Source organism: Curcuma longa, chromosome 17 (assembly GCF_044706935.1).
Source record: "Curcuma longa cultivar G26 ecotype Majalengka, Jawa Barat chromosome 17, ITB_CL_G26_1.1, whole genome shotgun sequence".
In the NCBI taxonomy this organism is placed as follows: Eukaryota; Viridiplantae; Streptophyta; class Magnoliopsida; order Zingiberales; family Zingiberaceae; genus Curcuma; species Curcuma longa.
This window is the reverse complement of record NC_133877.1, coordinates 3,087,625-3,114,453: the sequence shown is the minus strand read 5'-3', so window position 1 is coordinate 3,114,453 and position 26,829 is coordinate 3,087,625. Positions and strand designations below refer to the sequence as shown.

The 26,829-nt window shown below is 36.1% G+C and overlaps 2 protein-coding genes across 2 annotated transcripts; both read left to right on the top strand.

The window, feature by feature from the left end:
* The first annotated feature begins 429 nt into the window (after window positions 1-429).
* LOC141811938 (protein VACUOLELESS1) lies at window positions 430-11,928 on the top strand. The gene is made up of 15 exons (XM_074700022.1): window positions 430-1,382; window positions 4,542-4,835; window positions 5,935-6,074; window positions 7,453-7,558; window positions 7,633-7,725; window positions 8,156-8,245; window positions 8,327-8,440; window positions 9,123-9,230; window positions 9,335-9,408; window positions 9,476-9,530; window positions 9,905-10,086; window positions 10,438-10,567; window positions 10,652-10,754; window positions 10,987-11,084; window positions 11,394-11,928. The coding sequence occupies exons 1-15, from the start codon at window positions 606-608 to the stop codon at window positions 11,559-11,561; spliced, it is 2,532 nt and encodes an 843-aa protein (XP_074556123.1). The 5' UTR covers window positions 430-605; the 3' UTR covers window positions 11,562-11,928.
* Window positions 11,929-13,074: 1,146 nt separating this feature from the next.
* Window positions 13,075-24,255, top strand: LOC141811939 (uncharacterized). The gene is made up of 19 exons (XM_074700023.1): window positions 13,075-13,528; window positions 13,678-13,752; window positions 13,834-13,984; window positions 16,337-16,405; window positions 16,498-16,670; window positions 17,436-17,573; window positions 17,676-17,801; window positions 18,271-18,369; window positions 19,319-19,442; window positions 19,541-19,604; window positions 20,616-20,670; window positions 20,746-20,870; window positions 21,004-21,077; window positions 22,371-22,420; window positions 22,931-23,017; window positions 23,105-23,155; window positions 23,243-23,326; window positions 23,784-23,834; window positions 23,910-24,255. Exons 1-19 carry the CDS (start codon window positions 13,166-13,168, stop codon window positions 23,988-23,990), a joined length of 2,040 nt encoding a protein of 679 aa, XP_074556124.1. The 5' UTR covers window positions 13,075-13,165; the 3' UTR covers window positions 23,991-24,255.
* Window positions 24,256-26,829: the final 2,574 nt, after the last annotated feature.

The window sequence follows — 26,829 nt, the reverse complement described above, 5'->3', positions numbered from 1 at the left end:
AGCGTTCAATATGTACAGTGATGATTAAATACATAAATTTAAAATACTCATAAAAAATGAATAAAATCATCAAAATAAAAATTATTAATTATTCACAAATAATATCCACAAATAAATAACCATGTTTATTAATATAATATTTATAACAGATATATGAATAAATAAAATATATCAGTCAAACAAGCAAATAAATTTGAATTAAGACTTGTATAATTTTAAATGAGCTAAACTCAAGTATAAATTAAGTTCAAACTAAAAAACACTTGAATAACCATTTATCTGATTTTAGACTTAGCTTAGGTTAATTGAGTTAACTTGTTAAATATAATCGGATAACAAAAAATTCCAATTTAACTCGATTACAGCTATAGAAACAAGGCCAAGCCTTTTGTACAAAATCCAGTTTATTGAAGAGTAAGAGAGGAGAGGAACAAAGTTATGGGCTCTTCTCCGCTTTACACGATCAAACACAATAATAATAAAGGAGAACTCTGATTTTGTCGTCCTCCGCTTGCTCTTCCTCCTCTCACCTCTCAAAATCACGATCCCAGATCTAGGGTTTACCCACCCGCCGGTTGCCTTCCATCGCCGGAGCCCTACCTATCATGGCGGCCGTCTCCGTCGCCGGGGAGTGGCAGCTCCTGTACAACCGCTTCTACCGCAAGCTCACCATCTACTCCATGCAGTGGGGTCGCATCGACCTCTCCCGCCACCGCGTCGCGGCTGCCCCTTTCGGTGGACCCGTCGCTGCCATCCGCGACGACTCCAAGATCGTTCAGCTCTACGCCGAGTCCGCTCGCCGCAAACTCCTTATCTTCAACGCCGCCGGCCGCCCCCTCGCCTCCGCCGTATGGGACCGCCCCGGAGGGCGCCTCGTTGGAATGGCCTGGACCGACGATCAGGTACTCGTTTGTGTCGTCCAGGATGGTACCGTCTACTCTTACAATGTCCACGCCGAGCTCTGCGCTCCGCAGTTCTCCTTGGGAAAGGAGTGTTTCGAGCAGGGCGTTGTCGAGTGCGTTTTCTGGGGCAACGGCATGGTGTGCATTACGGAGGGGTTCCAAATCTTCTGCGTCCCCGATTTCAAGAATCCGGTCCCGTGCAAGCTTGCTGATCCGGGAATCGAGGAGTATCCACTGTGCGTGGCCGTGATCGAGCCGCAGTACACCATGTCTGGAAACGTGGAAGTGCTGCTTGGTGTAGGGGATCACGTGCTGATGGTGGAAGAGGATGGTGTGCAGCAGCTTGGGGTCGGCGTGGGGCCTTTCCAGAAGATGGCCGTCTCTCAGAATGGGAAGTATCTTGCAACATTCACGCACGATGGACGTCTGTTGGTCATCCTGACGGACTTCTCTAGGATAATCTTTGAATATCCTTGCGAGGTTGGCTGAATTCTGTGCTCTCATTATTTTTCTTTAATTCCATTTCTGTCCACAACATTTTTTTTTCATGTGACTTCTGGTTTTAGCTCATTTTCAAATTATTGAGATGCAATTCATGAAACTGCCAATCGCTCATAAAATTGATTTTATTAATTGTTTCTTGTATCAACATCTAACAAAGCCACCTTCTTCCACTTGTAGCCTGTATGGATCTAATATGTTAAGACTAGATCAGCGAAATACAATTATTCCTAACGAAGAGAAAAATGTAAGTTGAAAAGTGGAGAACATAGGCATATAGGATGTGGCTGGTCTCCATCTGCTTGCTAATGAGTCAAATCCATACTAACACAAAACGGAAATAAGAATCAATGAGCTTACTAATAATCATATTCAACAAACAGAAACATGAGAGCTTCTGATAATGATCATCACAAGGATCTCTCGCTTTTGGTTCCTTTGTGAAATTATAAACCTCACTTATGTTGTGCTTGTTTGGATAAGAAGAGATAGGAGAGAAATAGCAAAGTTTGAGCAAACGGAAAGAAGAGAAATAAAATGTATACAAAAGGAAAAGAAAAGATATGAGTGCTAATATCTTATTTCTACTCCATTCCATTTTTCATTTGGATGGAATGAAAGGAAATAAATAAAATTAATTACTTATTGTGTTTATTGGATGCTTAAATTTTATCTCCCTTCTTTCTGCCAGATCCTGGTGGAAATAAATAGAAGAATTGGATGGAAACAAATTTCTTCTGCCTTGTTATTTTCTTTCAATTAAACAAGAGAAATTGATAATTTCGTTTCATTGTTTTCTATCTTAGTTCCATCGAGGTAAATACAACACTGAAGTTTGCTTTGAAATATTACAAGTTTACAATGTTAAAGATGAAAACAAAAAGATGATTTGGAGAGGAAGACAAATCTAGTAAAAATATAAAAAAAAAATTGGAAGAGAAATCTTCTCAAATCAAATTTATCATTTTTCTTCTTTGATTAGGAAGAATAATCTAGTAAAATCAAAATTTATTTATTACGTTTTGATTTGGTTGAAAGAGGATTCCTATACCATTTCTGTTCACCAAATCAACTTGTGGTTATGGAAATCACCTGCTTGACTGAATTTTGTCATAGAATCTTATCTCCAAATGGTATAGAGTGGTCCATCTACTACTCCAATACTGGCTTAAAATCTTGTTCCGTAAATATAGCGCTCATCTCTAGTTGCTATGGAGTGGAATTGTTGACCAACTTATGTCATATCCTTGACATCACATTTATTGATTTCAATACTGTATCTGCAACAACTATCTACTTGCCTTTGTCATCATGCAAGGATCCCATACATATTGTCTTTGGTACCCTGATAATATTTGTTAGAAGTTGGATAGACGGTATAGAATCATCCCAACAAAGGATAGACCATGAGCTGTAACAGTCACAAATAAAAAAAATAAAAAGAGGAAACAACCCATGATTTTCACAAGATTTGCTTGTCCGCGAGAGGTGGTAGTTTAAATACACAAAAAAGAGGAACACAAAAAAAAAAGTAACCTTGTTGACACTCAACACCATAGGCCCACAAGCCCAAAGCAGATTATCTAACTCTGACATGGATCTTTCACATTGAGTGTCTTCAACTCTCTATACACCTTTAAGCCCGATCTAATCTGTAATCCTCAATTTCACAAGTTAAATTTACAACATTGAATATAAAAATACAATTAGGGAAACAATCAAATCAAATTTGATGTATTCTTGTCCTATGGTCCACCATTAATAGTTCTCCGTTTTATATCGTGAATTGTGATGACTGATGATTTCTAAGAATATTTCTATGATCACCCTACTTGTGCCCTGCCAAAGTGTTTTGCTGTTGTTAGCACCACTGAAGGTTCAACCTTGGTGCTAATGTTTAGTATATATTAATCATGACGAATTAACTCCGTCATAGCCGGTCCCAAGCCTGGATAAAGGAGGAGGGTTGCGTTAGGTTGCTAGCCAGCGTTAAAATAAGACAAATGTTTAATGAATGAATCCATTAAACTATTGTGCTAATGCTAGATTGTTTTTCGGAAGGAACGCGTTGACATAGAAGGATCCATATAGCTGACCCACCTAGTGGGATATACCTTGTTTATTGTTGTTGTTGTATATTAATCATTGCATCTGTGCAATTTTGATAAGGAAGTCTAATTGACTATTTTTTCCTTGATATAGTTCTTAGGATACTTTCTTTCCTTTTTAGGATATTTAATTATGTTTGAATTTGTCTCTTACTAGAAATATTACCGTTTATAGAAGTTCTGTCTCTTTTAGCTTTTTTTGCAGTTTTCATGGATCTGGTTACCTATATAAGGTTGTGCGTCAAGTTAATTGCTTAGATAACTCTCAATATAGGACTTCAGTCACTATTTATTAGGAGTTGCAAGGATCTTTCAGGAGCTAACATTTGGACTACTTGGCCAATGGGACTCTACTACACATCTATCCTCACTTAATTGCACTTATTTGGATAACCTGCTTAGTAGGTGGGTTTCTAAAAAGCTCGCTTGCAAGGATTTGACCTCTCTTCCTGGTATATGTCTGATGTGTATCTGAACTCTAATCTTTATTTCTGTAAATTGCTCTTGTAAAAATTCTGTTAAAAGTAATTTATCGTACCAATGAAGTTCATATCCAGTAGCTTGTTTTAATAGAGTTGATTTTGTCTTTCATTTTGTGTTGCTCCTGTAAAATAAAGGTGTTAATTATCAATCTCCTCTTAGGAACCATCCTCCTTACATCCACTCTGGTTGTAGGCAAGATACGCTCATTGTTTCATGTGCTGTACATGTGTGAATCAGGATTCCATATTTGTACACCCGTCTAAATGGAACACCTTCATGTTATATGTAGGGATGCTTTCTTTCTTTTTTCCCTTTTGCACCAATTTTTACATGTTTCAAACTATATCATTTAACTCTTGCTAAAAAGCTTACTGTTATTTCAAGTTACATTTACTTGTTAATTGATGATACACATTTAGGTAAGGCAACTTTCAACTATAGGCCAATGTATTAAGCAAAGGAGCTGAAGTACTATCAACCTTATTGTGCTAATTAGTTGTTAGTGCTTGGAATAATTTATCACGGAGGTTTTATCTTTTATTTGCAGTCTTCATTGCCTCCAGAGCAGATAGCTTGGTGTGGGCTAGATAGTGTGCTGCTCTATTGGGATGAAAAGGAGCTTCTTATGGTGGGTCCTAATGGAACTCCAGTGAGTTATATGTATGATGAACCCATAAGACTCATTCCTGAATGTGACGGCGTGAGGATTCTGTCAAATTCAAGCATGGAGTTTCTTCAGCGAGTTCCTGACTCTACTGTTTCCATCTTTCAAGTTGGTAGCACATTACCAGCAGCTCTGCTATACGACGCCCTGGAGCACTTTGATAGGCACAGTGCTAAGGTGTCTTGCTAAGTCATCTTTTTTCATGTATTTCACAAACTGAGAATATTTTCTATTTGTCATCCAACCATTTTGATTGTATTCCATGTCTTATATTCTGCATGTATATCTTAATTCTAATTGTTCTTTTATTTTCCTTTTGACAATTAGACCCATATTATAGATCTGAATATGTTTGCTATTTTAGAACATCATTGTAGTTTCATTAAAGAAGGGTGTGGAGGAATCAATCCCACAAAGAAAAGAAAGGAAGGGTGTGGAGGTTGAAATGAATAATATCATTTAGGTTTTAATATCTTGGGAGTGTAAGAGAAATGAATTGCCTTAATTGTAGATAAATTTTACATGAAAATAACCACCAGTTTTTGTGTTGATGTGAGTAAATGCTATTGTGCCAGGCCAACACTTTATATTTTCTTCTCATGACTCATATTTCAATTGCATCTACCAGTCATGGAAAGGAGAAGGAACACTTTAGGAAGAGAGGGGAGAAGAAGTACCAACCAACAAAGAGGATGACCAAAGATAGAACATTTGAGATTTATCTATTTCTTGTTCTCCTGCATATTCAATTTTCTATTAATCCAATATAAGCCTAACTCTCAATTGTTAATCAGAGATAGTTATGGACATATGGAGAAATTCCAATATGATATGTGCTCTTGAAGCTGAGAGTATTATTTAATCTTGGCCTTGGAAAATTATCAGGTGGATTTTATTAGGATGCTACAAAAATCAACACTTCCATCTGAGGCACTGCATTCATTTTGGTATTAGTCAAGATACTTGTAATGTTTGGTGATTTTTTTCTCTAAAATTTTGAACTCAAATGACTTTCTAATCGCTGTAGGTGTGTATGTGGAGGCTAAGTGGATAGGGATTATATAATTAAAACTAATTTCAGTCTATCTTAATATGCTCTGAAGTTTGTGAAGTGTGCTGAGTGTTGTGCCTCAGCACTCCATTATATCAAAACTGTGTATAGCTTTGGTCAGAGATAGAAATTCGTTACTTGAAACCTTAGCCTCAAGGTGTTATTGGTACTTTGCTAATAATTTGTATTAATCGTTACTATTTCTACACTGGTGATATTTCACAGGCTGATGAAAATTTAAGATTGATTCGCTCCTCATTGGCCGAGGCAGTTGAGGCCTGTATTGATGCTGCTGGGCATGAATTTGATCTTTCACGCCAAAGGACATTGTTGAGAGCTGCTAGCTATGGTCGAGCTTTTTGCAGGTTGGTTCTAGCAGACAGCAATCTTTTCATTGAAATCAGGAAGATATCTGAGTTTTGACATTATATATGTTTTTCCTAGAATGTTTTCTATGAATGCTTTTTTTTTTGCTTGTGTGTATTCATAGTTGGCTGATTCACCTCAGATTAGTATTTGCTTTGACTGCTTTTGCTAAGTAGAATGATAAGCTGCACTTATTAAACTTGCATTTTTGGTTATTATCTCATTTATTTTCTGTATCGGCATGTTATTTTTACTTTGATTCTTAATTCAGTTAACTAGCATATGATAATTTGGAGCAGTAACTCTCCAAGTGCACTGAAAAGACTTGGTAATAAATTGGGTTTACTTTAATCTATGCAAAATTACCCACCATGATTTTCTTTGGGATGTACTCTTGTGCTTGGAAATCTTAAGCTAGCTTCTATTTATGATCCTTATTGATTAACGAGGATGCATTCTCATTATGCAACATGGAGCGCTGCATATTCTTGCATTTCCATTCCTTAATCTGTATTTAGCCTTAATTCCATAACCAATGGAAGCTATTTTATCATATGATTTGCTGTTATGTGATTATTCATTTACAAATCTATTTTTAAAAATGTTCTAGGACATTTGGCAAAAAACTACATGCTGCATAACTCTGAATATCTTGCTTAAACGTACCACACTGGATAGCTTGCTAGTTTTCTATCTTGAATTTATAAGATATGATTTATCCATCCCTTAATCTGTATTCAATCTTAATTCCATAACCAGTGGAAGCTATTTATCTAATGATTTGCAGTTATGAGATTATTCATTTACCAATCCACTTTTTTTTAATGTTCTAGGGCATTTGAGCAAAAAACTACATGCTGCAAAACTCTGAATAGCTAGCTTAAACTTACCACTCTGGGGCAGCTTGCTATTTTTTCTTTCTTGAATTTAAAGTTAGTACATCACATAGGTTCTATTTCTAGAGACATGCTAGTATCTTTTATTTATTTATTTATTTTCTAGATAGTGGGAAGTTAAATGCTGAAATAACTTTTGTGCATATTTTGTGCCTCCTTTATATTCTGAGTAATTTATAATGCAACTTCATTACTCAGCAATTCTACTTTGAACTGCTTTTGATAGATTTCACCAACCATCATATATAATGAGCATTCATAACCGTGTTTTTAACATAAATTTTTACGTGTATGGACTGATCAATTGGATCTACCAAACACATTGTTGTGATGGCCATTTTATGTTTATAGTTTCAAATGATATAATAGTTTTAGAACACTTAGTCTATTGTAACCATGAAAATGGTATCTATTTATTCTGAAAGAACTACTTATTTTTCTGATTTTTATCTTGACAATGATATCCAGTTGGCTTTGGCAGTCAGTTTACACGAGATCGTTTCCAAGAAATGTGCAAAATACTAAGAGTACTAAATGCTGTCCGCAACCATGAAATTGGAATCCCTCTCAGCATTCAGCAATACAAGGTCTTAACTTTTCTGATCATTATTGGAGTTTTATGTTCATTTTTTCCTTTAACAGTAAACCATTTTTCACTCAGTTGCTCACTGCACCAGTATTGACTGGACGCCTGATTAATGCCAATCACCATCTTGTGGCTTTGAGAATTTCACAATACCTTAGCTTAAACCCGGTAAATTTCTTTATCCACATGATCTTTGGGTTTCTGTTTCATGTTTTTGTTAGGTAATTCTCAATGGTGAATTTTCTTGGAAACTGTGTTTGAGGTATGGATATTGTTACTGTTAATGATGCTAAGATTATGATGTTCTTTAATCCTTTTATTGGTTTTCAAGCTTGCTCCTTTCAAGCTCAAGGACAACAACCTTTAGTATATAAAAATTGATCCTGGTCTATCAGATGCCTCCCAAGAACCTTATGGAATATCAAATTCAAAAAACATCTATTTTCAGAAAATCAATTATTTTAAATATGAAAGGAGGTCAGAAAAGTGATTCATGAGATGCATCCCTAATTATTTGGTCTTTTGGATTTATTCGTTACAGTTCTGTGCCACACAGCTTTGTTTTTCATGTTTACATTTTTATTATATTTGATTCTAGGAGGTGGTTATAATGCATTGGGCCTGTGCAAAGATAACAGCTTCATCTGCTATTCAAGATTCTTCACTTCTGGAGATCTTGCTTGACAAGGTTTGAACTTCTGTTCTAGGGAAAATCTATAAAACTATATTTTGTAATATATCTGACTCAAGTATGGCAATTCTGTTACAGATAAAGTTATGCAAAGGCATATCTTATGCTGCAATTGCCGCTCATGCAGACAAAAGTGGGCGCAGAAAATTAGCTGCCATGATCGTTGATCATGAACCACGTTCGTCCAAGCAAGTAAGAGATGCTTTAAGTTCATTTGGTACTTTTGAATAGTATAATTATATTACTTGAAAGATATTGCACTTAATATGATGGGATACATGGGTAACAAAACATTTGAGGACTAAGTTTCTGAAGTTGGATAGTCTTGCTAATTGGTTCTTCCATAATTTTCTTGATCCACTGAATTCAGAGATTAGATCTTATGATATATAGTTCCATTCACATTTAAGGTAATTGTGGAACAATTCTTACCATGCGGGTAGACTCTATGATCCCAAATGCACTAATCTGTATTCTAGCAATTTTTTTTTTTGCTGTCATATGAGTGACAAAGCTTCTTGTACCATCATTGGGAATGATATCCATTGTAGGATTTCATACCTTTAAGAATGCTATTTTCTACTGGTATTGATGACAAATGTTTGGAACAACAATTCCTTAGCAATCTTTATTTTAGTTTTGTTCCTCTTTTTTTTTTTTTTTTAAACACACTCTTTATTGCATCATAGCCCTGATACGATTCAATTCTGGTGGTAAAACATCTAGTTGCTAATAATGTATCTGGTCTGATGATCATGTCATAGGCTCTTAATGCTTATGTTGCATGCAAAGGTAGCTGATTTGCTGATAAGAGAATTTTCTTTTTTATAAAAGTGCAAGTAACACATAATAATCGTGGATCTACTTTTAACAGGTTCCTTTATTATTGAGCATTCAAGAGGAAGACTCTGCCTTGGTGAAAGCAATTGATAGTGGTGATACCGACCTTGTTTATCTTGTTCTTTTTCATATTTGGCAGAAGGTATTGCATTTTTGGAGAAATAAAATTTCATTTGTGTGAAGTGGAAACCAGAAGCTTGGTTACCTAATATGGTGTCAAAATTATAATTTATCATTTTGTTGCAGAAACCTGCTTTGGACTTCTTTGGAACAATAAATGCAAGGCCTTTAGCTCGAGATTTGTTTATCACATATTCAAGGTATTACCTGTCTATGATCTTGTTTGGCAACTTTTTCATTTCAAAATGCTTTTTTCTATCTTGGTAGGTCTTACAAACATGAGTTCCTGAAGGATTTCTTTCTTTCAACAGGTCGACTCCCAGTAAGTGATAAAGACTTCTTAAATAATAACTGGTTTTGTTAAGAGATTCTGTGTAGCCTTTACCATGATTCAAAAATGTGTATTAAGATGGCATCATTTAGTTCAACTATTGTTAATATCTCTTGGGACTTCTGTTTTGTTTAGTGATGGGAACTTTGGATAACTTTCATTCATGTGATGTTGTTGCTATTTTGTTATATACTTAGTACTTATCTTCTGTTCTTGAGTGTAGATTGAACCTGTGCACTTTGTTATTTTTTGAAGCACTTGGATATGCATCCTTGTTGTTTGGACCATTCCACAAAGTTGGGAATTTGTTGTTGCCTCACAATTAAATATATCTGGTCTTATATATGTAAGCATTGTCTTTTCAGGAGGTGGCTATCCTTTTGCTAAAAGAATCGTGGAAATTAGAAAAGAATCCAATGGCAAGCAAAGGATCTCCTCTCCATGGTCCACGGATTAGGCTTATTGAGCAAGCTCAGAAGCTTTTCTCTGAAACCAAGGAACACAACTTTGAAGCAAAAGCTGCAGAAGAGCATGCAAAGCTGCTGAGGTAAGCTAATAGGAGGAGTTTTTGCATCTTTCTTTGGGAAGTCCATTTTAATTTTGACATGGCAAATGTCTTGGAAGTCCATAAGTTGGCAGGGGTATGACTTTAACATGCATCTATCCTATTCTTAGGGTAATATGAAGTTATGAACTAGTGTTTGGACAATAATAACATATCACTACTCTGCTCAGTTTTTTTTCCAAACTATTCCATGCTTCCTAACTATTAGTAGCATTTTCACATCTTGTGTCCTTTGATCTAAGGTTTAATTACTCAGAGGTGTCCTTTGGTCATCTCTACATTAGTTCTAACAAAAGGTTACGATTCCTTTTATTGATTTCCACTGCTTCACAGATTGCAGCATGACTTGGAAGTTTCCACGAAACAGGCAATATTTGTTGATTCTAGCATCAGTGATACTATACGAACATGCATTGTGCTGGGAAATCATAGGGAGGCAATGAGAGTAAGGGCAGAATTCAAGGTATTTTGGATTCAATTTTACACTTTTTTGGACATTCTGGTTTTTTTATTTGCTTTGAATTTTCAAAAGTGAATGGAAATTTAGGTTTCTGAGAAAAGATGGTACTGGCTAAAAGCATTTGCACTCGCTACAGTTAGAGACTGGGATGCTCTAGAAAAGTTTTCAAAGGAGAAAAGGCCACCTGGTGGTAAGTTATCTAGTATGATTTTTCTTGAAAAAAATCTATAAATCTGTCCTTTTGAAAGAGATTTTTTAACACAGTAAAATTCTAAATGATCATTACTTAGTTGTGGCTTCATCAGAGGTAGTTGTGCTAAAGCTTGACGAAGGACCATCGTAGATGGTGCCTCATAACAATAATTTGAAAAACTGATGATTTATGCAACATTTATGATATATATTTTTTACTCAAATATCAGGTTATAAACCGTTTGTGGAAGCATGTATTGATGCTGATGAGAAAGCTGAAGCTGTCAAGTACATTCCAAAACTTACAGAACCAAGAGAAAGATCAGAGGTAAAAAAAAAAAATAATTTGGTACTTGTTCACTCCTAATCATCCCAAGGCTCTTTGAACTTTGGATGTTTCAAGCATTCTTCTCATCGTTAGAGTCTTTGTCACTTGAATATTATGTCATATGGATCTCTGCATAGCGTATATATTGCAGATAATCTAATTTCATCCAGTGTAGCAATAGTTCCATTCCTAGTATTTGATTCGATGAGTGACATTGAAATATCAACATGCTATGGATGAACACTGACTTCCACCATTCCTATCATTGTCTGGTTTATTGTTATTGGTTTATTAAAGCTTAATTTTCAGGCTTATGCACGCATTGGAATGGCTAAAGAAGCTGCTGAAGCTGCTTCTCAAGCTAAAGACAGCGAAGAACTATTTGGGCGCCTCAAGCTCACACTGGCACAAAATACTTCTGCGTCATCCATTTTAGACACCTTGAGGGATCGATTATCCTTCCAAGGAGTCTATTAGCGAGCCATTTACGCACCATGTTCCCTTTCGCGACTTTGGTGATGTCTGTTTTATGCCGATCCATCGCAGCCAGTGTGCCTATTTTATCCCTCGTAATGGTTTATTGTGTAGAAACCGTTTGTTTTATCATATCTTTTTTGCTTTTTTCTTTATTTAATAAAACATTCTGTTATGGTTGACGTTATATTTTTTTTGGCTGTGCATAGATTAAATTATTTCATGGATTGATTTTCTATCAATAAAAAAATGTCCAATTCATACAGCGTAAAATCTATTTACAGGCAGCATGAAATAGACCACTTTTTTCTGGAGAAGAGATGGGAAACGGTGGGGCATTTTGGATAGCTTGATATCCAACAGAATTGTGGCGGAAGAATCAAAGCAATGTCATTGCATTGTCTGTTTGCTTCTTTGTTGTTGATGGAATCAGGCATTAACGGTGTATGATGATCATATTTTGGAACAATTATTACTCGCTCTGATGTGTTCCAGATGGGTAGGCATTTGAGTTTAATCTGCAGGGTGCTGGCGATAATGGTGGGGACGAAACTCCACAAAATTTCATGTTCAAATCGAGAGAAAGACAACACAACGAACAAATAAGCTGAGTTGGTGTTCAGGATAAAAAAAAAACAGAGGTGAATTTGCAGTCGTGTGGTGGATACACGCGAGATGGAACATGCTATTTCCTTCTATAAATAAATAAATAAATAAATAAATTTTATTTTAATTTTTTTATTATTTGTTCTCACCATTTGTGAAAATATTTTGTCCATGTTTTCTTAATCGTATTTCTTACCGGTCCTCGACGGCGAGTGAACCCGTCTCCTTTGTTCACGTCGATGTTAAAGATGAGGAGTCCCAGAAGGCCATAATCACTGCGCAAACGGGCAAATCTATAAGGGAGTGTATAAGCAGATTTTAGGGTCATCTACATAAACAATAGGCAGACATCCCACTTTTTTTTTTATTTTTCTAATTTTTATAAAGGGATGTGCCTGCTCTCACGTTTTTGCTATACGAATTCGATATCATCATATTTGACTGAAGTATATTAACATTTTAATCATACTTTACTTTTATTGAAATTTTAATTATACATTACTTTGATTGATTATGCATCAAATCAAATTTTTAGCTTTTTGACAACAAAATTATCTAAACTAAATAAATTTGTTTAAATACTTAACTAGCTATGATTTTATTTTATATAGCATTGCAAAGTATTTATTTCATATCTTCTTTTATATATGTATATATATGATTTATTATTGTTAGAAATATATAAAAAGGAATACAAATATACTTATTTTTAAAATAATTTTCCAGATGCTTTATTCCGTTTTGACCAGGTATTTTAAAAAATTGACCGAGCTAGCCGAAGCTGAAATCAGTGCTGGGCTTGGAGCCTTGGACCATTCGCTAGGCCGAAGAAGGGGCCCATTAAGATGGATGTCTGATACAAATATATAATCAATATACAAAACCCTTCCTTCCTTCGAAGCCGGTCACCACCCAAGCCACTCGGAGGAGAACAACGCCGGCGCGTAACAAACTCAGGCGGTAGGTCCGCTAGTCGGCGAAGCTATAAAGAAATAGGAAGAATGGCCGCCGCTCTACTTATCCGAGCCCTCCGCTCGGAGGGCCGTCAGCAACTCAAGCCCTTATTATCCGCCCCAGCTTCCCCTTTACGCTTCTATTCCAGAGTCGCTTCCTCCTCCTTTATTTCTTCGCCCCATCTTTGCTTCTCCTCCGCAGCTGCCTCCTCCCCGGCGTCAGCTTTCGCACTCGGGAGCTCGATGGACCCTAGCAGGATCCGTAACGTCGCCGTCATCGCCCACGTTGACCACGGGAAGACGACCCTCATGGACCGGCTCTTGCGTCAGTGCGGTGCCGACATCCCTCATGAGCGCGCTCTTGATTCCATCACCCTTGAGCGAGAACGCGGCATCACTATTGCCTCCAAGGTAACACCCGCCTCAAATTTCTCCTTTCCTCTGGGATGGAAGGTTCGAATTCTGCTGTTAGGGTATTTGTTCAACCTAGTCCCGAAGTAAATACATTAACCAACTTGATTATTTCTTAGCCTTGACATTTGACATCTCTGTGCTTTTAGGTTACTTCTATTTCTTGGAAGGATAATGAGCTCAACATGGTTGATACACCTGGGCATGCTGATTTTGGTGGCGAGGTCAGTCAATATTGTTTTTTCAGATGGTCGTTACTATTCTTCTTCGAATAGTTGTACATTTAACTGGCCTTTCTTCTATAGGTTGAAAGAGTTGTTGGCATGGTTGAAGGAGCTGTCTTAGTTGTTGATGCTGGGGAAGGCCCTTTAGCACAGACAAAATTTGTTCTTGCAAAGGCATTGAAGCATGGTTTGCGTCCAATACTACTACTAAACAAAGTTGACAGGCCTTCAGGTATGCATAGCAATTCCTTATTCACTGCTGCAGCCAAATATTTTTAGCAGTGGCCAACTGCTATTGCTTTTCCGAGCCCTTAGATTCAATCTTTGATACTAAGCATCACCATTTTTTTAAAAAAAAACTAAATCCTTGCAATTCCCACAGAAAATACTATTTTTCAGGATCAACGTTAGAATGCTCTTTTTTGGAAATTATGCAGACATGCCTGGCGCCTTGTTCCCCATTTAGCCTCTTCTCTGAATTTAGTTTACTCTTGAGTTCATACTGTGTATATCAAGACTTATTATAGCTGTGATTGCTGGCAAGAAATTATGGCATTACCAAAAAAAAAAAAAAAAGAAGAAGAAGGCAAGAAGTCTATTTTACATTATATAAAAAAAAAGGTTTACGGTCAAATGTGTGTTGTTTGTATTTTGATATTGTTGCCACTTACGCAGCATACCCAGGGATTATTTGAGATCAAAGTAGATGAAAATAGTCTTGTTGGGTCCGCAACCAAGCATTGCACTTTGCTTGCTCTGATTATAAACTGCAAATTAGCATTGCACTTGGCTCTATCAAAAACACTTTCTACTCTTGAATACACTCATGAGTAAAGGATTCCAAGAAGTCAAGATTTATTAATTAGCTCGTTGTTTTTTAGCATTTAAGAACTAATTCAGGGAGCTGTTGGATGCGAAATAAGTAAGGTCTCTTGCAATTCTTTGTCAAATTTTAAGTAGTACACATGGTAAATGTTGAAGAGAGCAAGAAATTAGTTTCCTTTATTTTATATTGCTAAATGTGACTCGCCTAAACACTAGGAGCACACTTGGGTTATTTTCAAAGATAGGGATGCTCCTGCATATAGTAGGATTTTCTACATAAATTGGCCATAAAACTTATCTATTTTCATGCTGGACCTAAAAGAAAAAGGTAGGTGCACTATGCTTCTGTATCATTTTGAGAACAACTGCATGATATTTTTGCATGCTGAGCTTGCTAAGAGTTTCTTTCTTTATATACATCTATACTGCATTCTTACAATCCCATAAATGAAGCTAGATTGTTTACTTCTCAATTTTGTTTATACTTCCTAATTATCATTTCAAGAGAAAGGATTGAATTAAGTCGATCAACAATTTTTTTAAAAAAGCAATTTGCATGTGTTTTAAGAATCAAGAACGACAAGCGGTTATACTTGTTGGCATTTGGGTTTGGGGACTGGAGTGTTAAACTTGCTTTTTTGGGTAGGATTTTCTTGATATGTTACATTTCTTTAGTTAAAGCGTAAATCATTAGTTGATGAAATTGGAACTCTCTAGGAATTGAAGCTAGTGGGTTGCCATTGGATTTACTGACAGTAATTTGGAAAAAATGGTAAAAGATGATCTACATTGCTCCAACTAATGTCAAGTTATAAAAATTTTATATGCTGATCTGACCTTGCTAAACCATTTTTCTAGGCTTACAATTGAGTGGTTTGACTTGGGATATCCTATGACAAACATTACTATGAATAATAAAGATACAATTGCATATTTACAGTGGAAATGGTAAAATAGTTCTGCATGGATGATGTTGTCTTATGTGATCATTGTCCTTGAACTTTTTGTGTATCATCTTCCGGTGTATGGCATGGCCAATTGATTGCTTTTCCATAGGTGTGTCTCAGTTTGCGATCCAGTTCTGAGCACACTTGGGAGAATACGTGGGTGAGAATACACATGGTCGTTTGAATTCTTTTCCTCAATTTGTCCAGTATTGCTGTGTTTCTGCAACTATCTGTTACTCTACCTGTCCTGTGTGCATTGATATTGATTGTTGACCCCTTTCCTCGTGTTTGATTGGTTCTCTGTTTCTCCATTTTAGCATTTGTTGGCATAGCTTTGGTCTGACACAGATTCTTGATATAACTGATTGAATCAACTGATCCATGATCAATATATAAAAGGTTTCTCCATGAGAGAATGTATTAGGTTATGACTGAAGAATCAGAAACGTTTTAAGAAAGAATTCCCTAAGAGTTGTTAATCAGTGATGTGAAAATAATCTCTTTTGCTTTGTTGGGGAGTGAATGCATTTTTATTTTGTCATATGAGTTGTAAGGTAGGTAGTTTTATTTCCAGCCATGTTAGCTGTATACAAATATCCTCTTTAAATATTTTATTGTTGCTGTGTCTGTATGCTTTCCTGCTTTGTTAGCACACAGATTACTTTGCTTAGTTTATCTCATGGCTTTATCTATTTGTTAGTTATTCTTCATTTCTGGTTAATAAGTTTATTTGGTCACTCCTGTTCTTTACATAGTCCACTGTGATTTTATTGGACTTCCACAAACATAAATTTGATATTGTTCTTTTGTAGTATCGGAGGAGACTTGTAATGAGGTTGAGAGTTTGGTATTTGATCTTTTTGCAAATCTCGGTGCTACAGGTGTGTTTATATCCAAGGAGAAATATGTCAGACATTATATGTGCTGATATCTTTTTCGTTGTGGTTAAGGTCCTTTGATTTTGGGTTTACAGAGGAACAACTGGATTTTCCTGTTCTTTATGCATCTGCAAAAGAAGGTTGGGCTTCGTCAACATTCACAAAAGATCCTGCAGCCGATGCACGGAATATGTCACCTTTGCTTGATGCCATCACAAGTCATGTTCCTCCACCTTCAGCAAATCTTGAAGCTCCTTTTCAAATGCTGGTTAGTTCAATCATCTTAGATGTTGTATGTTAAATTTCAAATGCTTACCATTTGTGTTATCTACTAATCTACTATTAGTTTGATTTTGAAGAGGAGCTTAGTGTAAATGAAATATACTAATTACATGTATATATATATATATATATATATATATATATATATATATAGCACGATGTAGAAAATATAAACCTAGAATGTAATGTGGGACTAACCCCGGTATATCATTGAACCCCGTAAATCTAATACCTCTAACACCCCCTCAAAAAGCTGGTGCATAGGTGTTACCTATGCCAAACTTATTACAAAAACTAGCAAAGCTCTCACAAAAACTTAAATTAGGCAGTGTAGAAATCCAAACCTAAAATATCAATGTGGGAATGCTCTCTATACCACCAACCCTATTAATCTAATACTTCTAACACAGATTTTGTGTTTTCCTTTATTCAGTCCAGTGAACATTATATTCTTATTCTGTTGTAATGCAAATAGTTGGTAGTAACTCCTATCAAAGTCCAACTTCAAGCAATATAGCTCTATCATTCACACAGCAGCTTGAAATTAGAAAATTGAAAGACTATATATATTTCTGTTCAGTAACTAGAATCAGGATTCAAGCCCTGCTATTGTAGGATTGGTTGCCTAAATGGAACAAATTATTATTACATTTATTTTCTTTAATTATACAAAAAAGATTTACTCTCTTACTGAAGGCATCTTGAGAGGTTTTTTTTTTCATTTCTCTGAAATATTAACTGTATCTTGCAGGTCTCCATGATGGAGCGTGATTTTTATCTTGGGCGAATATTGACTGGACGTATATCATCAGGAGCTATCCATGTAGGAGACAAGATACAAGGCCTTAGATGTACAGATGGTGGAGTTGAGAAGATTGAGGAAGGAAAGGTATTAGTAAAGATATTTTGCTTTAGTTCCTTAAATCAGTCTAGTTTTCAGTGCAATGTTTGACCAGTCTGAACCATTTTTTTCCTTTGACTTAACATGTAGGTAACCAAACTTATGAAAAAGAAAGGAACAAGTATCATCATGATTGACAGTGCTGGAGCTGGTGATATTATCTCTGTGGCAGGATTAACAAGTCCTTCAATCGGTCACACTGTAGCAAATATTGAGGTTTTATGTGTTTTGGTATCTGTTATGTTAAGAATATCATTCCAAACGAAAATGATGCCCGTCTTTTGTACTCCACATGTTTATTGGTATTATGGTACTATGTTCCAATTATTTTTGCCACATAAATCCTATTTTAGAATCCTTTTCTGTTGCTTCACATATGACAGATCAAAATAGAGTGTGACTCAACTGCATGAGTAGTACTAAATGAAATAACTAAAGTGACTTGCTAAAAAAATGTCGTGTTTCTGATTTAGATCATTGGACACATGTTTCTGATCTCTAAATTGATTATTTTGTGGTATATGATGCATGTTGTTCCTCAAAAAACAGGGATGTTGGCCTGCAAGTCTCCTATCTGTTTCATGAAATTATGTGTTTGATTGTTTGAATATTTAGATGTTTGCTAACTGATGAGATATTAACTTACTTTTTTGAACCTGTCTGCTGAGATCTGATTGTGCTGCAGGTAACTACTGCACTACCGACCGTTCAATTGGACCCTCCAACAATATCTATGACTTTTGGCGTGAATGATTCCCCATTGGCTGGTCGTGATGGGACACATGTATGTAGCATAAAACCATTTGTTATTTGAAAAGCATGGACACATGTATGAAGCACCAAACCATTTGTTATTTAAAAAGCATACAGTGCATTATTTCCATTTTGCCCTTTTAGAGTCCTTTGCTATTTATCATGATTGAGATTTGGAGAGACATATCTATTATGAATCCTCTTTCTCAAATTATTCCTTTTCTATTAATGGACTGCTGGTCCTAGCCAACATCTGTACAATTCATGCCTCTAGTCTTTTCTGAATAACTACGAAGGCTGTGTTACTACATGATAACACATCATGGTGGTTCTCATTGCTAAAGTCTAGCATAAGCTGCATACATGGCCACATAAGCTTATGCAGTGGGGAACTGCATAACATGCACACGAGTTATAACCACAAGCTGATTATGCATGGTAACCAATCCCAAGCGTATTGAATTCCCAGTCATCTATGAAATTAAATTTTGATTTGATCAATTTTTTTCCCCAAAATGGATGAATAAAATGCATGTTTGATGTTTTGTTTGGCCACTATGTATGTTGGATTTTGTGTTGGTTTTTTCTATTAGTAACATGCATTTTTATATGTTATGCAAATTTGCTGAGATTCATGTACAAAATATTTTTTATGGACTTGCAGATTGCGTAATGTGATGTTACATAGATAGATTATTTAAATTGATCAATTGGATATTTTAGTTAGTGGACATAAAATTGTATTATTGCACACAATATAGGTGCTGTGTCAATATAACTAATGTTGGTTTGTAAAATATAGGCTGCATATGCATCTGCATACTGCAATTATGTAGTTGGGTTGCGTGCTATCTGTATGCCTATACATTTTTTAAAAACTTAGTGCCTGTCATCCCCTGATTGCATTTCCTCAGCAACCATTGATTTAGCTTTCCAGATGTCCTTATCTCCTTGCCTAATGAGTTATAAGAAAACTGCAGTTGACTGGAGGTAAAATTGGTGATCGACTTTTGTCAGAAGCTGAAACAAATCTTGCAATAAATGTTCTTCCTGGACAACTATCAGAATCATTTGAAGTCCAGGGAAGGGGTGAACTCCAGTTAGGTTGTATATGCTGTCATAGCAATCTCAGTGCCATTTGATTTTCTTTTGCATCTTGTTTCTAGTTTGTCTAATCATTTTTAGTTTTTTGATATTTTCAGGTATTTTAATTGAAAATATGAGGCGTGAAGGATTTGAACTCTCTGTTTCACCTCCAAGAGTGATGTGAGTTCTTGCATTTGAATTTTTTAAAATCTTTTGGTTGATGGTATCCCATTTGTTAATGTTAGGGATTCCCTGTTGTTGCAGTTTGATGCATCTTATTTTCCACTAGGTATCTTATTTTTCACATGGTATAAACTTGATTTTTTTCCCCTCCATTGGGCTCTATGCAAGGCTACACAATAATGTCATTCAGATTAAATTAAACATTTTTCTTACGTGGTTACTATTATTGTCTGGGTCTCCCCATCTCTGCTACATCTTCTTCTCTAACAAATTCAATTCTTCTGATCATATGATTGATTGGTCTTCTTTGAACATGTTTCTCTAAGTTTATCAACCATTGAAGCTAAACCAAAGCTCTTTACTATTGGTGTTGTTATTTTTTATTCTTTCTAGTACTCTATGCATCCATCTTACCATTCTCTTTCTCTAATTACATACATATGCCTAATTCTGTAAAGTAGCTGCCAGTGTTTGTGTATTTCAAATAGTAGTGTCATAAATTAAAAGTAATAATGAGTTGGAAAAAATGTGGGTGTATATTGTATGCAATCATAGTTAGATAACTTTTTTCATGTCTTTGAACTGTTTAATTATTATTGAAACATTGCAGTTGACCTACTCTGAAATCATAATTAGAGTATGCCAAAAATTAATGGATTTGACTTTACTGATTGCATTGCATGTTCTCCAAGTAGGGTTAAAGTCACTTGCCTTCATTTTATATCTGTACTGAGAAGTATTGGAGGATGTTCTACCACTGACCATTTTCCTTTGGGAAAGTGTTAATATTAATTGTGTGAAACTACTTGTTCTCTTGTGCATGCTTAATCTGCTTTGGCATCTGAACTATTTGAAAATTTTCGAATAAATTTTGCACATTATTCAGTCATAGATTGACCTGCTGAAGTTTCTTTTAATTTGTTAATTACTTGGCAAATTTTAACTTCATAGTTTCAGTATTTTTGTAGTTTTTTCTCAATATTTCATCAGATTATGAAACTCTTACAGGTATAAAACTGAAAAAGGCCAGAAGCTAGAACCTATAGAAGAAGTAACTATTGAGGTATTCACATGGGCAACTTTGCCTACTGGAAATCATTTTCTATCAAAAGAACAATGAATATCTTTGCCCTTACAGGTTAATGATGAGCATGTTGGACTTGTCATGGAAGCCCTTTCTCATAGGCGAGCTGAGGTGACGGACATGGGTCCTGTTCAAGGGACTAGTGGAAGGACTAGAATGTCTTTGACATGTCCATCTAGGTTAGTTCCTGGAGTTTACTATAAATCATTTTTTGTTGGTTTGCCAAATTGAAATCGTATATCAATCTTTCTGTTTTACATTCAAGTTCTTTCCAAATTAAATGTGTCATTCATGTAAGTTTCTTCAATGCAGGGGCCTAGTTGGGTATAGAAGTGTATTTAGCACCGACACCCGTGGCACTGGCTTCATGCATCGCGCATTCTTAAGTATGTCCATACACAATTGATTGATTGTTGTGACCTTTAAAGGTTATGATACAATTTTTGACATTAAACTGGATCAGCCTCTGGATCTTTGAAGTAGTTGTCCATACAATTTGGACCTATTTTTTTGATATGTAGGTCCAAATTTTTCATTTTTTTCTTGCCAGTTTGTCATATAAATATCTTTTTTGAGTTGCAAGATTCATGTTTAATCACCTTATAGATATAGAGCAACTGTGGTGGAAAAGAGAGAGCCAGTTTGTTACATTCCAAAAATTACACGTGCACATGTGTGTGTGTGTGTGTGTATCACACAGTCTAAGAATAATATTACCTGTTCCAATTCTTTTTATCCTCTTGAAATTATGTTCTGTGTATCTTTCTGTGTTCTTATGGATGATAATCAGCTTCATGAATCATGGATCTCATTGAGAATTTAATCTGGTTCATTGGTGTATATTTAAGACATGCTTTTGGAATTTCAGCAAACTTTGGTCCCTAAGCAAATGTAGTTGAATTGAACTTTGTCACAAAGGTGCAGAACTTAAGCCGTATTGTGGTTCATTAATCTTAACAGGAGGAAGGCATTATTCTCATATTATAGGCATATGGATCAATGGTTTTTTGAGGCTGAATTATATTCTGTTTGTTACTGGGGAATGAGATCCTAAGGTTAATTACCTGCATCAATAGATAAACAGAAAAGTAATCAAATAATTGGTGTATAAGGTGTTCTGTACACCTTGGCTTATGGAGTTTTAAGCCTTTCCATGAATTAGCTAAGAACCATAATGGAATTTTTGTCTATGCCAAAGGAAGTTCACGATTAGGGACCAGTAGAAAATCAAGATATTAGCCCTTATGGGTAAGAAACAATAAATATCTATTCTAGTTCTATCAGTGTCTGTGTTTGAATCAAGAGAAATTCAAAGGCCATGAGTTATATGTTGGTCTAGCAGATTGCTAAGCAGAATACATATTCAACTGTTAGTATTTAAACATCACCTTTCCTGCTACTACTGACATCTATTAAGTCATTGTTTAAAGTGATTAAAATGATAAGCATTTTCAGTATACAGTGTCATCCGACCTTATCCAAATTAAGTATATCACTTAGATGTACTTACAATCATAATCCTTTTTTATTTTAAGAGTAAGGTTTTATATATATTGGTTGCTAGACTGGTTATTACAGCTTATACCTTGGACTTACATTACCTGTTAAATGTCTATGGTACATGGTGGCAAAATTTACCATATGCTTATGGTTCCAATCTCTCCTACTTGCTTATGCAGCCTATTCCAAGCATCGTGGTCAGCTTGGTAATGTCAGGAAAGGAGTACTAGTAAGTTTTCCTTTAGCAGCCAATATTCTTTGTTCTCGTGGATTGCAAGGCCTTGCATTTTGTCCGATATGTTTGTGAGATTTGGTATTTTGATTCTATTTAGAAACTGTCTTAGTTTATAATTGATTTTTGCATATCTCAGTATGAAATCAGTTCAATTGTGCACAGGTGGAGTTTGATTAATATTTATATATCATGTTTATATACACAGCATTTACCATTTCTAGATTGTGTATCTTTGTTATTCTTCCACTTGATTTTTGTATATTGAGCCCTTGTTCTTATTGATCAAGTATATTAAGTAAGACATCAAAACATGAAACTCATCTATACTACAATTTTCCTTATTTAAGGAATCTGGGAAGTAGAAAATGGATACAAATACTTCATCAAATTTGTCATATGTTAAATTTGTGAAAACATGGAACCAGGAAAAGGGAAAGTATAGAACTATTACTAGTTCTTACAGTCCCTACTAATGTTGTAGTTCTCTGTTTGTCTCTTTAACAGGTATCTTGTGGTAAAGGAATGATTACTGCACATGCGCTCATGAGTTTAGAAGCTCGTGGAACACTCTTTGTCTCACCTGGAATGGAGGTTATTCTTTGATATGACCTTCACAATGCATTGTTTCCATTGGAAATTACACTAACTTACTTCTTACCTTTTATTTGGTGAGTGAAGACATATGAGGGTATGATCGTTGGTGAACATTCACGTGATACTGACCTTGATGTAAGTGGAATATGCTCAAATAATTGTGATAGCTTATTGCTATTTTAATTGCATCTGTGATTACTGTGCAACAATAACCATGACTAGGTAAACCCCGTGAGGACAAAAGAGTTGACAAACATCCGTGCACCTGGAAAGGATGAGAATGTCAAGCTTTCACCACCTCGTTTGGTATGCTCTCATTTCTATTTGACTTTCCTTTCAGGAATTCATCCCTCCATTTTGCAGTTTTATTGTGTGTATGTGTTGGTACTAATTTATTTCTTCCATATTGGCTCTAGGCAGAAAAAAATTCTTAATCCGTATAATTAGGATTCCTCATTCTTTGATTTTGTATTTACATACTAGTGATAATTCATCATGAGCTGTTCTATCCTTATTCTCAGTTTTGCTTAGAACTTAACACCACCCATTTTCTTTTATGTTCTTGTCTTTTCCCTTCTTGAAACACTAGATCATGTTTGTTTTTTAACAATATACAAACTAAGTGATGAGTTGGGGTCCAGGTGCAATGGTAAATAGCTAGATCGGCTAAAGAATGCCCAAATTATCTGAGAATTTGCTTTCAGCAAAACCTGAAATATTTTTTCTGGAATGTCCCTCAATATTTTGGTAATACAATGTGCAGATAACCCTAGAAGAGGCCATCGGTTATGTTGCTTCGGATGAGCTCATCGAGGTACATCTTTAAATTAACACTTTTCAGTCTTATGTTGATAGATATATTTGCCGTACTGATGTTTGAGTCCGTCAGGTAACACCAAAATCTGTGAGGCTGAGAAAACGATATCTTGATGCCAATAAAAGGAAGATGATGAAAGGCAAGAAGGATTAAGCATAGGCATTCACAGTGCTCGTATGGATTGCTAATGCTAAAATTGATCGGCAACAAGGTATAGTTAAAAAGAATTAATTATGATTTAAATTTAGTGATACCAAGAAATTTTGATAGATTTGTAATATGAATAACGATCTGTATGAATAAGCAACTCTATTAAAATTGTTTATTACTAGTCCATGGACTAGAGATTCGTTTTGTCTCTGTATAACCCGACAGGGTTATTTTATTTAATGAAAAAGATATTTATTTGCTTCTTTTATTGATTGCTCTTTGTGGTTGCTGTGATTGCGAGTGACTTTTTTTTTTTTTGGTAATCCCGTTATCCCGCTCGTACTCTTGATCTTAGCCATTAGTCATATAGAATGGAAAATTGCTAAAATTTCATCCTGACTCAATACGAATTGGAAGGTAATATGGCTGTGAATCTTTTCAAGTTTGTACAGATGTCTAATTAAAAAGAGCTTGGTAACTAGGCTTCCCAATGGAATGGGGGAATCTAGATTAAACTCGATGATGTTACTCTATTCTGTAGCCGGTGGTGGCATTATGCTCAAGGTTCCAATGATCTACTGTGAAAAAGCAATTTCAGAAGGTGTATTTCACCTACTATTCCTTCCAGGTTGATTGTCACGCAATAGAATGGAATGGAATGTGGGATTCTATCAGGCGAGGCCTTTTTACGGTTAGGGTTTCTTTCTTGATCTGCATCAACATTGGGATTGCAAATGGCAAAAACACTTGACTATGACAATAGGGGTTACTATTGTCTACCCAGGATTTGGTTAATGGCTTCTTAAAATGAGAACGAATAAACATCTCTTATGTCGAATGTGTTTTCGTTCTGTGACCGTTCTCTTCCAATCATGCAGGGAAACAATGAGAGGTTGGATTGTAAGCTCGATGGATTCATATCTACCAGACCAGTGACCACCCTCATATTTGTCCACAAATTGGTCGTTCCTGTTTAGCCATTTCATCTCAAAGCCACCAAGTAAAGTTGGTCTAATGGAGGCAGTCGTATCAATTAATTTTGCAGCTTTCTGCAACAAACCAGTTGCAGACATTTGCTGTGGAGTTCCTCCTAGTTCTTGGTGTTGATGATTGCTGAGGAGTGATGGACCAGTTGCGAGCAAGGATTGTGAACAAGCCAACTTGTTTTGGTACATGCAACTCAACTCGATCGGACATCATGTCAGATCCAGAACGGCACCTCAAAACGTGACAAGTACAGTTTAGATCAGAATGTATCAAATCTCAGTTTGACAACTCTAGGCTAGTGCCTAGGTGGAAGCTTCGACTCAATGCTACTGTACAATCAGACTGCACCCACCAACTGACACTGTACCTCTTGTTGTAACATATAGCAATGGAGACTTGTTGGAGTTAGCTAGTCTCGAATCTTCCAAACCTCAGAATCTACTATTCCCCTTAACCACCTGCTGCATATCAGTCTTCGTCGTTTCGGCGTACCACTTCCGGGCAGGGCAGGGACCATGTTAGCCTTCAATTTGACGTGGAAATTAACCTAACAGATTCTTTCCATTATCTTGTCGGTTAACCATTAAGTCCCAGAGCAGATGTGTCAAATGGATCGGACAAACAATACAATCGCCGGCCCTCCTCCAGACTGGTACACGTGGGACCGTGCTTGGAGCTGGCATGACATGCCTCAACACCAAACCAGGCATCAGCTGACCTTTACCATTCACGGGCACACAGTGACCTGCAGCAATGCTTCTCGTGCCCCACGACGTACGCCACCGAATTATCAAACACATGAATATTTTTTTCAATGTCATTGACGGTGTCCTAAAAATTACAATCTCTTCCCTGTAGATCTTAAAATATAGTATGTGAATGTAGAGAATATTAGAGTTGGTCGACTTTATCGATCTGATCGTTTCGACATTCAAATCAGTGTCAACTTGCGAGAAAATAGAGATCTCGCATAGATGCGAGACCGTCAACGAAAACGGAGAAGAAGAAGACGACGAACAAAAGCTTAGTAGAAAAACATCTATCTCTGTTCGCGAACAAAAAATCATACTTCTTTCTTATCCTTTACTATGCTTATATAATGGATGGAAAAACATCTCCACATAGGCTACTGCACATTAATTCCCCAGCTATCTCTGTGAAGGCCAGTAAGGGAATTAAATTCGACAATTGTTAGAGGTCTCTCTAACCGCATAACACCACATATTCATCGACGGGTGATTAAGGGACCAAATCCAGCAGCTGTTGTTAGATGCCTCTCCACTTATGCTATGCCATGTATCCAACTGTCGTTAAAATGTAATTTCCATATAGGTTGTTGAGAGTCGAAAACGAATACCAACTTACATTGATGCTCGGGAATGTCAATTCTTAGTGTTCAAGGATATCCATCCTTGGTGGTCAGGATTGTTACTTGGTGCTTGGGAATAGTCTCAACAAGGATCTTTGGGGACACAAAGCATTCAGGGGTTGAATCTGATCGACAGAGGTGTTCGGGGATGTAAAGTGTTTGGGAATCAAGCCTGATCAACTGGAGTGCTCGAGGAAGAAAACACCATGCTCAGCAAAATGAGTACTTGGAGAAATTAACATATGAAGAAGATAAACATCTTGCACGGGAAATCGAGTACTCGGGGAAACTGACAACCTAGAAAAAGAGCATGATGCTTGGGAACATTGTTGTCCAAGAATTGAATCGAGCCGGCTGAGAGACTAGATCGACCATTTGGGAAATAACTCAAATACCATCAAACATCTTTATTTTATTAATTAATCGTATTGTCATTGATCCAGTACGAGATCAAGGAATAAAGAACCACCACGGATGGAGATGGCG